This window comes from Anabrus simplex, chromosome 1 (genome assembly GCF_040414725.1).
Source record: "Anabrus simplex isolate iqAnaSimp1 chromosome 1, ASM4041472v1, whole genome shotgun sequence".
Taxonomy (NCBI): Eukaryota; Metazoa; Arthropoda; class Insecta; order Orthoptera; family Tettigoniidae; genus Anabrus; species Anabrus simplex.
This window is the reverse complement of record NC_090265.1, coordinates 1,600,651,693-1,600,666,250: the sequence shown is the minus strand read 5'-3', so window position 1 is coordinate 1,600,666,250 and position 14,558 is coordinate 1,600,651,693. Positions and strand designations below refer to the sequence as shown.

At 40.4% G+C, this 14,558-nt stretch overlaps 1 protein-coding gene across 1 annotated transcript in view; it reads left to right on the top strand.

Moving 5' to 3' along the window:
- Positions 1-3,452, top strand: part of LOC136862955 (protein yellow) — a 43,311-nt gene extending 39,859 nt beyond the window's left edge. Inside the window, exon 3 of the mRNA XM_067139253.2 lies at positions 2,949-3,452. Coding sequence (XP_066995354.2) covers positions 2,949-3,452 — 504 coding nt within the window. The remainder of the gene's footprint in view (positions 1-2,948) is intronic.
- The last annotated feature ends 11,106 nt before the right edge of the window (positions 3,453-14,558 follow it).

Genomic DNA, 14,558 nt, shown 5'->3' with positions numbered 1-14,558 from the left:
TAATATTAAGCAGATAAATAAAATTTATTTTGGAGTATTTGAGTCACTTTTTGTTATACAGTAACTATCCTAAATCCCCTCCTTTCTCACTAGGCGCGGTCATAAATCATTCTTTTGAGGTTGAAAATCTTACTCCTTTCTTCAATTGTATGTTAAAATTGATAGAAGTAAGTTAAATGTATTGAGTCGACTGGGAAATGGGTTTACCCAGGGGCTCATAATTTACTGACATGTGCTTGTCCAAAACGGAGCCTTAATTCGAACTCACCTTTGCCTTCCACTCGCTTGTTTCATCATCTCTGCACGACCTTGTTCAGTTTGAGCTCTCTTCTGACCGAGGCAAAGGTGTCCTTCATTTCCACCAATACAATCTCTTTCCCATCATTCCTTCTCATTCTTCTCCTCCTGGTATCTTACATATTCAGAACATCGATATACATAATAGTGAACGTTGCCTTGTTCTCGCCTGTTTGGTATATGTCCGCTGAAGACGTTCCGAAGTCTTCCAGATTTCTCGTCATTCAGTCTAGCCTAAGCAAGCAGTGGAAGCGGACGTGCTGAGTGGCGAGTGCCGAGTAATGATTGTAGTAGAGCAATATCGAGCCGTGATTGTAAGATGGTGGTGAAGACTGAAAAAGTAAACAATTAAATCAATGGAGTGTAAGGAGGACCTGGGAAAGATGGAAGAGGTGGTTTCGGTGGCAGCTGTGATAAATGTGCTCCTAGTTATTGCGAGTGTGGAATTGAACCCCGGCCAAAATACAAGTGGCAATATTAGTTTGGATAACATCGAAGTTATTAAGGAGGTGGTAAAGAGGGCAGTGAAAGAAGCCTGCCCATTCGACCAGATCAAGGAGATGATCCATGACCAATCTAGCGAGTTTGACGATATGAGGAGATAGATTCAAGAAAAAATGGGAGAGTCAATGGCCAAGTCGGGAAGCAATGAGGATGAAATTGTGATATTGAGAGAGAAGGTAAAAGTTTGGAAGAAGAGGTGGTTAAACTGAAGAAGGAAGAAGCACTCAACAATCACGAACATATGCGGAAATGTATATTTATATATGGTGTGGATGAAGGAGTGAAAGAAAACAGAGTGGACATAATATATTAGGTGGTGGAAGTAATTCAGAGCAAAATGAAGATTAACTTCAGTGAAGTGGACATCGATGATGCAGAAGGGTAGGCAATGTGAGAGGGCACAGGTCATTTAAAGTGAAGCTGTTATCTGCCTTGATGGCTTATATTGTTGTAAGAAACGTGGGGAATTTACAAGGTGAGAAAATATGGGTTAAAAGAGACATGGAAAGCGAAGGCAGTAAGTGCTTGAAAATTTTAAGGACGCATTTAATGAAAGGCAGGCAGTAAGGACTGAGAACGCACATCAGGGGCCAACAGCTGGTGGTATCCCACGGCAGATGGGTGAGATCGTGGCCGGTGACGAAATTGCAACAAATGGATGAGAAACCCAAACAAGAAGAAACCATGATGACAAAGCAAGATGACAGGCAGGTCGCAGAGCGAACGGAGAGACGCGGCGAGGTAAGAGACGAGCGCGTGGCAGGGGTCAATGTCCAGTGTACTTCAGAAACAGAAACAAGGATTCATTAGGTGTTGGTGGAGGGAGAAATCCAAGAATCGGCAAGTCCAGCCTTCAGTGGACATGTGCATAACAAAGGGATCAAATAAAAGGAATAGAAGCCTTGAACAAAGGGAGAAGTCTGAGTTTAAGGGATCTGTGGAGAAAGAAAACTAAAGATGCTGAGGACAAGGAGGGCAAAGAGCGTCCCAAAATGTCCAAAAAAGAGGGAATGGAAGTAGAAGGAGAGAGGGCCATAATAACGAGAAGTAAAAATGAGGGAGGACATGGAGATGCAAGGAAGGGTAAGGTATAACTAGATTGGAAGATATAATTTGTAAATATTGAAGGATTGTTAAGTTAGGCAATGAGGAGGTTATAAAAGTAGTGGAAAGCTTTGACATTGTGGCACTCTTAGAGACGTGGCTAGAAATAGGGAAAGAGATAGCGTGGAGAGGGTTTGTGGTCAAGTACAAATCCAAGAGAAAAGAGCGCAACCAGGGTAGAATGCCGAGGGATAGTGGTTTTAATAAAGGAAGAGATTAGTGAGCTAAGAGAGGACATCGAGAATAAGATGGAAGAGGTGGTCTGGGTCAGGTTCAATATGGGGAGGGAGAAAGGGAGAGAAAAGAATGTATGTTTGGCTTTTTTTTACTGTCACCCCAAGAGCTCCCCATACGCTAATGAAAAATGTTGTGAGGATTTATTATTGGAAACAAGTATTGTAGGTGGGAAATTTGATGAAGGTGGTATGTTGCTATTTGGTGACTGGAATGCTAGGATAGGTGAGCTGTGTCCAACTTTCAGCAAATAGAATGAGATGATAATGAGGGAAGGAAGACATAGTGAAGACAGGGAGAGAAATAGTTATGGTTCAAAACTCTTGGAATTATGTGCCGCAGGCAAATTTTGTATTCTGAATGGCTGGTGGGAAAGGGATAGGGAAAGAAAGTTGACATACATCATAGCTCAAGAGGGAAGCGTCATTGATTTAGTAATAAGCTCGGAAGATGTTTTTCACAACATGGCGCTTAGTGTAGTTTACTTGTGACGTCGCTCCGCTTAACACCAGCCGTGTCCACAATTAAACTATCAATTAGTTATTGCAAGTGATAGTAATTGTTGAGTAAGTGTAACGTCACCGTCTTGAATTAATATCAATACTCTAAAGGCAGTGCAATCCCAGGTATCTTCATTCAAAGAACAAATGAATGAGTTTCAGAAACGACTGGAACAAGCGACCATGGCTGCAGGCAGCGACACCAACCGCACGGAACAACTGGACGCTCCGCACTCGGACTTCCGTGAATTTCAGACATCTATAAGTGCTGAACTTGAATCCATCAAGCAAGAACTCTCGATACTTTAGCTGAGAGCTAACAAGCAAGACGATATACTGGATGCTCAGGAGCAATACTCGAGGAGGAATTGTCTTCTTCTTCACGGTGTTAGTGAGTGTCCTAATGAGGATACAGCTGTAAAGGTACTAAACACTGTGAAGGAGAAACTGAACATTGAACTGACAATGGCCAGCATTGACAGGTGCCACAGACTTGGAGGTCGTAAGAGGACAGTGTCAGACGCAGTGGCTAATGGGAAGAGACCCATAATAGTAAAATTTGTTAGGTACCATGAGCGAGAAGCAGTGTGGCGTGCTAAACGGGCTTTAATGGGTACTCTGCTCTTAATAACAGAGTCTCTTACTCTGACAAGGAAGGAGATGCTTCACCAAACCAGGGATTATGTGGACAGGCGAGCTCGGTCACAAGATGGATGTATCGTTTTAATTGACAGTGGCGGGGAAAAGTATTTTGTAAATCCACCTGCTGAACTAGATTCTGTTCTACAAAGGCTTGATACAGAGATGAACTGATTATACCGTAGTAATCTTAGGATAGGTTTATATTATTGCGTGTGCCTTATTTCAGTTAATTTTTATGATGTGTGTGTTTGAGTGCAAGTATAAGTTGGCAATGCACCTATAGAAGCACGAAGGCAAGATATATGTTTTCTCTCCTGGGTAATTCCTTTATTACAGAGTACTGTTATGCCTCCCCTAAGTGTAGCAATGACCTTCAGGTAGACAGCGGGCCTGCTCCTTCCCTTTCCCCACCCTCCCAGCACTTGCGCCCTTTCCTCCCATCGCTTTGTAACACGCCAGACTTGTGACTAAACCCCATTCTTTGAACTGCATTCATACAAATTCACAGTCTGTCCCAGCCCATATTGACGAGCTTAGAGCTCTACTTCAAGACAGCAACGTGCATATTACTGGAGTGAGTGAAACATGGTTCAGGAAACCCATTCCTAGTGGCATGATAGATATAAACGGATATAATCTGTACAGTCACAACAGAGATGAATGTAGAGGAGGAGGAGTAGCTTTATACTGTAGAGACGATATCCGTTGTAAATTAGTTTACACATCTGGCCTCTCTGCTGAGCCGAGACCTGAGTTCATGTTCGCGGAGGCAATTATTTCCCCAGTAAAGGTATTAATTGGTGTTGTCTACAAGCCCCCAGAGTAGGGCATATGACTGACTTTGAAGACATATTACATCGACTATTACCAACTCATGAACACGTATTATTATTCGGAGACTTCAATACTGACGTATTACAGCAGACAAGTGAAACGAAGCAACTGCTAAACATATTCAAGTCGTGTAACATGACAGTATTACCACTACGACCGATTAACCACACTATCGGAACCACCTCCTCATCTCATACCCTCATAAAATTTTGCTTCATGGTCAAATTCCTGTCCCATGCATTTCTAAGCATGACTTGATATGCCAGTCATATTCTCTTAAAGTACCAAAATATAAAACGAAATATATCACTTATAGGGACATTAAACATATAAATATGCATGACTTTAGACTGGACACTTCTAATTCTCCTTGGGAGGACATAATTAACATAGATGATATTGATATGAAACTAAAAAATTCAATTCCCTCTTGCTTGGTCTGTTCAATAAGCATGCTCCAAAACGTAGAGTTAAAGTATCTGGACCTCCCTCACCATGGCTAACTGATGATGTTAAACGCATGATGTCCCATCGAGATTCATTACATCGGCTATATAGACGAACCAGCACTCCTGATGTCTCTACGCAAAAAAATTAAAGTGTTGATCCGCAATAAGAAAATCTCTCACTACCAACGGCTAGCCAATAATAATATGACTGCACGGAGCACATGGCGAGAGCTTCGCTCCCTGGGAATAGGAAAACTTGAAACTGACCATTGTAACCCAGATATATCACTTGACGACTTAAATAAACACTTCTCCGACGTTAAAATTAAGCACCAACCACAGATTATAACTCATACAATTAATACACTACTGACTAAACCGTCACCAAATAGACGAATGTTCAAATTCCTTACTGTTAATGAAACTGAGGTGAAGCGTGAACTGCTTTCGGTCAAGTCAAATGCCATCGGAGTTGATGATCTCCCCATCACCATCATTAAACGCATTCTAGATATTATTTGCCCAGTAATTACCCACATATATAATTTCTGCCTCAGTTCTGGAACATATCCAAGGATGTGGAAAGATTCAATCATAAAACCGGTACCAAAAAGTCTCCAGCTGTTTCCCTATCAGACTATCAACCTGTGTGTATACTTTCATCTCTCCCCAAACCCTTCGAACGGATAATCAATCGGCAACTAACGGGGTATCTGAACAAAATTCCTTGTTTGACCCATTACAGTCAGGCTTTAAAACGGGACACAGCACGACCACTGCCCTATTGAAGGTTGCAAATGACATTAGACATGAAATAAGTGAACAGATGGTCACATTACTTACTCTTCTTGATTTTAGCAGTGCATTTGACACTGTTAACTTAGAGCAATGAGCAATGAAACACGCAGGAGTACCCCAAGGTTCTGTACTTGGACCATTGCTTTATACTTTATGCATATACGGCATAGCATCTCGACTGAAATATTGTAATTATCATATATATGCGGATGACCTCCAAACATATTATCACACAAATTTGGGAGATATTAATCTAGCAACTGATAGAATGAATGCTGACTTACAAAATATGTCATTATATGCTTGTGAGAACTCTATATTATTATATCCCTCCCAGACAAAAGCTATCAAAGTTGGACAACTGAAATTAATAAACATGACAAAGACTTCAGACATCCCTTCACTCACTCTATCTGGTACCAAAATTCCGTATGAAAGTTCGGTAAATAATCTAGGTGTTGTTATAAATGAAAAACTTAATAGGAACGAACACGTCACACGTCGTTACGCTACGAAACACATGTCACACCTTATTACAAGCAATTTTTCCTCCTGAAATTTGAAGAACTCTGAAATCTTCATGTAGCCCTGTTGGTGTTTAGATCACTGATTGAGAGAACTCCCAATACCTGTCATCAAACTTTACATACCTTTTCTCTTTTCACCAGCATAATACACGCTCTGTTACTACACCTGCCATTGCCTTTAGCAGGTCAGCTGCCTATAATCGCTCATTTATTGCGACGGGAAGTAGATTATGGAACTCTGTTCCAAATAACATCCGAAGTAGTAACTCACTAGTCTTTCAGTTCTTGCTACAGAAGGTACCTCTTAGATGCATAAGCCCACGGTGTGAATCTTCATGAGTGAATGCAGTTGTATGTATGTGTGTGCAATTTAGTTATTTTTTAAATTAATTTAAACTTATTTATTATTAAATTTCATTTAGTAGTTTGACCATTTATATGTGCATATTGGTATAATTATGATGTTTCATGTATTTTGAATTTATGATACAAATTAGTTTCTTTTCAAATATTTAATATTCTCCACTGTTTTTCTGTACAATGACGTGGTTAAGTGTAAGAGAGGACCATAAGTCCTAACTTCGCCACTATTAAAGACAAATAAATAAAATAAATAAATATTTTAAAGAGAATTAGGAGGATTGAAATAGGAGATTGGGTTGAATCCCATAATGCACCAGTCTGGATAATGATAGAAAGAAGCGAGGGAGAGGTAAAAGATAGAGAGAAAAGGGGGAGTGTTCAGGAGGGTTGAAGTTACATTAAATATAAATGGTCAAATAATGTAAAACAGGAATTAAATGCCTGTATTGAAAATGAACAGCAATGAATTAGGTATGGATGGGAGAAGCGCTGAGGGGAGACAATATTGACAGATCGTTGGAATTAATTGAATACCCAATTAAAAAGCTAGCACAGATTGACAGAGGTACGAGAAAGAAGACGGGAGAGAAGAAGGATGGTACAACAAGGAGTGCATGGAATTAAGGAAAATACTCATGAAGTCGATAAAAGAATATGGAAAAACGGACGGAGGGCAGAAAGAGAAGTTTTCTGTGAGCTAAGGAAAGAATACAAACTTAAAATTGCTGAGAGTAAGAAATTTTGGATGATGGAACAAACAGAATCAATAAATAGGGAATGCAGTATGAATCATCCCGAGAGAGTATGGGACAGAATAAATATAATTAATAAGAGGGTAAGAGGTTTGATAAACCGAGTATTGATTACGACCAATGGGTGGACTACTTCCGAGAATTATTAGGAGGAACGGATAAATGGAATTATACAGGGGGGAAAAGCTCTTGTGGGGAGTTATAGAGGTACAAATACATGAGCTTGTAAAAGAAATTTCTAAAGAGGAAGTACTAGGTGTGATAGGTAAACTTAAGGGCAGGTCGGCGGGTTGAAGCAATGGTATCAACAACTTGCTTTGAAAAGAAATAGGTAAACACAGACAGAAGATAGAGGGCATAGTAAAATTATTCAACAGGATCTTTGATGGCGGTAGGTTTCCAAAAGAGTGGAAATAGGGATTTTATGCCCGATTTATAAGAGGAAAGGTGACAAGAATCTCCCGAGTAATTCTAGAGGTATAACCTTACTAGACTCCCTGAGTAAGATTTACACAGGGGTACTAACGAATAGACTGAAGAGCAGGTGATACTGTCAATTTTTCAGGGTGGTTTTAGAAAGGGCAGAAGAACGACAGATAATGTAATGACAGCGAAGATGGTCCTAGAAAAATATATCAATAGGGAAGGAGGTAAAGTATATCTAGCGGCCATAGATTTTGAAAAAGCGTTCGATACAGCGAGTCGAAGAGTGTTAATAGAAAAATTAGGAACGGTAGGGGTGTCAGAAAAGATTATCCGAGCGATTGAGGCGATATACGAGAATGTCTATTGTGGTATTAAACTGGAAGAAATTTTAGTAAGCAGTCTGATAGACTGTAAGATGGGATTAAAACAGGGCCGCAAGTTAACGCCGATTTTATTTTAGTATTCATAAACGACATACTGCAAGGTCACAGATAAAATAACTGGGCGGCACCGGTAGTAAACGATTTAGAGATCCCAGGATTTATTTCTGCTGATGATGTGATTTTATTGACCTTAACAGTGGGGTCTGCAGAGAAATTTGGATGCCTTTTCGGAATATGCTAGGAAGTGGTCCCTAAAAATTAACGGTAATAAATCGAAAGTGATGGTAGTGCGTAAGAAGAGGGGGGAGAAGGAAGGAAAGGAAATGGGTTGTCCAGGGAGAGAGGATTGAAGAAGTAGAAGAGTTGGAATATCTAGGAGTGCTTATAAATAGAAGAGGTGGATGGGAGGATCGAAATAAGACCGTGAAATGAAAGGGGGCGGCGACTCTCTCAGGGGTAATAATTCTACAGAGTTCCCGGGTATAAATTATAGAATTCAAAGGTTGGTGTTAAAGGCAATAGCGTTAAGTAGAGTTCTGTGTGGGACTGAATTATGGGGTCTAAGAGGGTAAAAGAGATATGTTAAATCAAATTATTTGTAAATTTAGTAAGACGGTAATGCGACTCCCACAATGTACAGCAAATGCCGGAGCGATAGTCGTGTGTGGGGAGTACATAGAAGTGGAATGTGTAAGGACGGTAATTAACTATTAGATGCGTTTAAAGAGAGGGGAGGGGGTATAGTGCTGCAAGCGGCTTACCAGCAACAACTGAAAAGTATGTAAGCTGGGAGTTGGCTGTCGAAGATTAAAATGTATGTGGAATGGGTGGGTATGTGTTACATATGGCAGGAGGTCTGGAGTAGCAGGGGCAGTAGAAGTCAGAGATCGTTTATAATGTGGGTTAAGGACATAGAAAGGCAACGACAGTTGGAGGAATGCAGAGGGAGAGCATCCCTTACTTTATTTAACAAGGTAATTTAAGCTTCAAGGATTAATAGAATGGTGAGCGGAGTTTTTGTGGTAGTTCTTAGGCTTGTATAAAAATAAGGGGTGGATCAAAAATAAACATTATTCATTGTGTATATTATGTGGAAAAGTGAACAACGACCTGCACTTGGTAGGCCAATGCAAAGAAAGAGAAAATGTGAGAGTGAAGCTTCTGAGTGTAAGTCAGCAGGAGTTTTAAAACAGTGTGATGAGCAAAAAGTTATTGGGTGGGTGATTAAAGAATGGAATAGGGGAGGGATTTTGAATCTGTATTTAAGTGCTGTTAAAAATTATGTGTAAAAAAATTTTAAGTTGTGATCGTGTAAAATCATTTGGGATGTATTAAAAGGAAAATAAATGTGTGTGTATATTTAGATGCTGTTAATTAAGAGAGAGAGAATTGGACATGAAGTTAAATTTTAAGTTGCCAGTAAGTTGAAACTCGAGAGGAATGAAGGCACGAACTCAGGAGTAGAGCTCTGCATTTGGAAGGAAACAACCGCTCGAGCATTGCCCACTTCGTGCCGCTGCTCGACGGCTGGGAAAAGCCCACGCTGCGATAAGGCTGTGGCCGTCTAATGGGCCGTGTGACCGGCCGTCCTTCACCTCTCGGTGATCAGTGGAACTGTCGAGCACTGCCGGGCGCTCGAGCGTAATCGTAATCCCGGTCGGTGACGGTAAAACCGCCGCGCGCTCTACAGTGCGGAATGCATTAGACATCGTGTGTAAAATCAGTTGGTGATTGGGCTTTGAGCAGTGCAGACAGCGTTATGGATCAACCAAGTATAGGTCATAAACGCTGCATTCAAGAAACGAAGAGAAGTATTCTGGAGAGAATTAGGAGCGGCTCGTTAGTCCTGAAGAAGAAAGATATGTCGGAAGAGGAGGCGAAGAGTGAAGCTTGGAAATCGTTTGCACTTGTAGTGGATCCTGTCACGCAGGCTTCTTTTGGGTTCGTGCAGTGTGCCACATAATGATACTGTACTTTCTTACCAGCCAAGCAAAACAGGTATGATTTGGCGCTGCAAAAGTAACAGAGGATCAGAATTCCACCGAACACGTGCAGTAACAAGCAGCATAAAGAAAGTTGGTGTTGATAAGTTGGTCGATATGAGTGGAATAGATTTGCTACCGTTAAACACTTGTAGTAAGATTGGCTTCAAGATTTATTCGCAGGAGCTCATCAATGTTGGCGCCAATTATGGCAAAGTCAATATAGAAGATGTTCTTTCGCACCCTACCACTGTATCACGGCATGTTAAAGAAAAGGCCGACAAAATACGGGCGACAATGATGCCCAAGCTAATATGTGCCATAAAGAACAAAATGTGCACTTTAGACGCTGATCTGTGGTCTGATAACTACAAGAAGAGAAATTTTTTGACTGTCACATCACATTATGTTAACAATGAGTGGCAACTAGAAACGCTTGTTTTGCCAACAACTGAGTTTCCGGACATTCCTAAGACAGGAAAGAACATTCGGAACGAAATCGAAGAGCGGTTGCTTGAGTTAGCAATTAACAAGAATGATCTTACAAAATTTACTTTGTCACCGACCAAGGAGCTAATATGAAGAAAGCACTTGAATCTTACGAGCGTTTGCCTTGCTTTGATCACTGCCTGATGACTGCGCTTCGTCACACATTTTAAGAGGCGTTTTTAGAAAACGAAGCTCCTGAAATCCTGTCGTGTCTGCTATCAGCAAGAGATATAGTAGGCTATTTGAAGGTCACTCGGGGCGTCTGCAGCACTCTGTGAAGCAAGAAGCTGTAACGCGGTGGAACAGTATACTCTTAATGCTCAATTCCATCATAAGTCAAATTGACGATATTCGAGATCTACTAGAGTCCCGCGGGCAATCGAAACTCTTAGAAACTTTCCATGAAGAGTGCGTACGAGAAGTTATCGCTTTTCTAACCCCCTTTAAAGAAGCGAGTTTGTATTTGGAAAGTGTAACAAGGCTGGAACGTGTGCTGCCTTGGTACACGCGTCTGTTACATCATTGTGAATCAGAAGAGAGTGACAACGAAGTAAGAAATACTTTTATAAGTTACGATCGTATATAAACCTGCTGAATTATCGGAATTTAATTATGTATATATCGTTTATCCTTTTCAGTGCACGACGAAAATAAAAACGAGAGCAGCATACTTCATCAGAGAGAAGTGCAAATTGGAGGCTGTCCATTACGTTACCACCGTTCTATGGCCATCACGACGTCACTTGAAGAAAGTCACAGCAGAAGAAAAACAGGTCGCGTATGCTGAAGTTCGACGATTGTGCTCGGAACTGCCTGTAAATGGTAAGGTCGAATCACTTTGGGCTTATGCCGTGTCAAGAAAATAAGGCATAAGCCCAAAAGCCTATAGGCTACAGTATCATGTCTTTAAGTACGGGCCGGGAAAACATTAATGACAACAAAACGAATGTTTGTTTGTCTAATCTTCCACCTTTCGTTAGATTAACAATTATGCCGTCTAAAATGTACAATATTAGGGAAGGGTTTCGCAGCCTAACAATTCCACAATGCGTTTTAATGTAATTTTTGCGATATATATAGGAATTCACTGGAAATATAGCTTTTTAATAACCAGTAATCCTAAGTTTTATACATATTTAAAGATGACAGGAATGCATTGCGGATGTTTTGTTCATTTTTAGAGCCCATTCAAGCAAACAGTGACCAAGTTCTTCCCATGAAAAAGTCCAAGGTGGACTGGAGTTGGGATGAGGACGACGAAGATGGACACACAAATACTACTAATGATCTCGACTGGTACTTTTTGCTCTCCAAATCCAACTGTAGCTGTGGCGAAGGACACATTTTGTACTTTCACACCAGGCAAATGCTGGGACTGTACCTTAATTAAGGCCAGGGCCACTTCCTTCCCACTCCTAGCCCTTTCCTATCCCATCGTCGCCATAAGACCTATCTGTGTCGGTGCGACGTAAAGCAACTAGCAACTAGTGAAATTTCTAGATCCAAATGGGTGGGTAGGAGATAGGGATCTGCGCTCAGATGGCCTTCATTTAAACCGCAGTGGTACGTATAAGTTAGGAAATTTGTTTGGAAGGGTAATAGGGAGGTACATTCAGGGAAACGGGATGGCCTAGGGAGCGGTGATAAGGGAACAGGGAACTGGAAATCAAGTAGGGATGACATAAAATTGTTAGTGTTGAACTGTAGAAGTATTGTAAGGAAAGGAATAGAATTAAGTAATTTAATAGATATATATTCACCAGATATTGTAATAGGTGTTGAATCATGGCTGAGAAATGATATAATGGATGCAGAAATTTTCCCACGGCACTGGAGTGTGTATCGTAGAGATAGGATAGGAAGGGTGGGAGGCGGAGTGTTCATTCTGATGAAAGAAGAATTTGTAAGCTACGAAAAAGTTAAAGATGTGACACATGAAATTCTAGGTGTAAGGCTCATTTCTAAAGATAATAGGCAACTTGATATATTTGGAGTGTACAGATCGGGAAAGGGTAGCACTGACGCGGATTCAGAATTATTTGATAGGATAGTCAGCTATGTGGGAAACGACATGGAAAGAAATGTGATTGTAGCGGGAGATCTGAATTTGCCAGATGTCAATTGGGAAGAAAATGCGCACGACAGAAAGCATGACCAACAAATGGCAAATAAGTTAATATGGGAAGGACAGCTGATTCAGAAAGTGATGGAACCAACCAGAGGGAAAAATATCCTGGACGTCGTGCTGATAAAACCAGATGAGCTCTATAGGGAAACTGAAGTAATAGATGGTATTAATGATCATGAAGCTGTTTTTGTGGTAGTTAAAAATAAATGTGATAGAAAGGAAGGTCTTAAAAGTAGGACTGTTAGGCAGTACCACATGGCTGATAAAGCAGGCATGAGGCAGTTTCTAAAAAGTAGATATGATCGGTGGAAAACGGTAAATATAAATGTAAACAGACTCTGGGATGGGTTTAAAGAAATTGTTGAGGAATGCGAAAACAGGTTTGTACCATTAAGGGTGGTAAGGAATCGTAAAGACCCACCTTATTATAATAGAGAAGTAAAGAGACTAAGAAGGAGGTGCAGACTGGAAAGAAATAGAGTTAGAAATGGCTGTGGAAGTAAGGAGAAATTGAAGGAACTTACTAGAAAATTGAATCAAGCAAAGAAGGCAGCTAAGGATAATATGATGGCAAGCATAATTGGCAGTCATACGAATTTTAGTGAAAAATGGAAGGGTATGTATAGGTATTTTAAGGCAGAAACAGGTTCCAAGAAGGACATTCCAGGAATAATTAATGAACAAGGGGAGTGTGTATGTGAGGATCTTCAAAAGGCAGAAGTATTCAGTCAGCAGTATGTAAAGATTGTTGGTTACAAGGATAATGTCGAGATAGAGGAGGAGACTAAGGCCAAAGAAGAAATAAAATTTACATATGATAACAATGACATTTACAATAAGATACAAAAGTTAAAAACTAGAAAAGCGACTGGAATTGATCAGATTTCTGGGGATATACTAAAGACAATGGGTTGGGATATAGTACCATATCTGAAGTACTTATTTGATTGTTGTTTGGTCGGAGGAGCTATACCAGATGAATGGAGAGTTGCTATAGTTGCCCCTGTGTATAAAGGAAAGGGTGATAGACATAAAGCTGAAAATTACAGGCCAGTAAGTTTGACATGCATTGTATGTAAGCTTTGGGAAGGCATTCTTTCTGATTATATTAGACATGTTTGTGAAATTAATAATTGGTTCGATAGAAGGCAATTCGGTTTTAGGAAAGGTTATTCCACTGAAGCTCAACTTGTAGGATTCCAGCAAGATATAGCAGATATCTTGGATTCAGGAGGTCAAATGGACTGTATCGCGATTGACCTGTCTAAAGCATTTGATAGGGTGGATCATGGGAGACTACTGGCAAAAATGAGTGCAATTGGACTAGACAAAAGAGTGACTGAATGGGTTGCTATATTTCTAGAAAATAGATCTCAGAGAATTAGAGTAGGTGAAGCTTTATCTGACCCTGTAATAATTAAGAGGGGAATTCCTCAAGGCAGTATTATCGGACCTTTATGTTTTCTTATATATATAAATGATATGAGTAAAGGAGTGGAATCGGAGGTAAGGCTTTTTGCGGATGATGTTATTCTCTATAGAGTGATAAATAAGTTACAAGATTGTGAGCTACTGCAACGTGACCTCGAAAATGTTGTGAGATGGACAGCAGGCAATGGTATGTTGATAAACGGGGTTAAAAGTCAGGTTGTGAGTTTTACAAGTAGGAAAAGTCCTCTCAGTTTTAATTACTGCGTTGATGGGGTGAAAGTTCCTTTTGGGGATCATTGTAAGTATCTAGGTGTTAATATAAGGAAAGATCTTCATTGGGGTAATCACATAAATGGGATTGTAAATAAAGGGTACAGATCTCTGCACATGGTTATGAGGGTGTTTAGGGGTTGTAGTAAGGATGTAAAGGAGAGGGCATATAAGTCTCTGGTAAGACCCCAACTAGAGTATGGTTCCAGTGTATGGGACCCTCACCAGGATTACCTGATTCAAGAACTGGAAAAAATCCAAAGAAAAGCAGCTCGATTTGTTCTGGGCGATTTCCGACAAAAGAGTAGCGTTACAAAAATGTTGCAATGTTTGGGTTGGGAAGAATTGAGAGAAAGAAGAAGAGCTGCTCGACTAAGTGGTATGTTCCGGGCTGTCAGCGGAGAGATGGCGTGGAATGGCATTAGTAGACGAATGAGTTTGAATG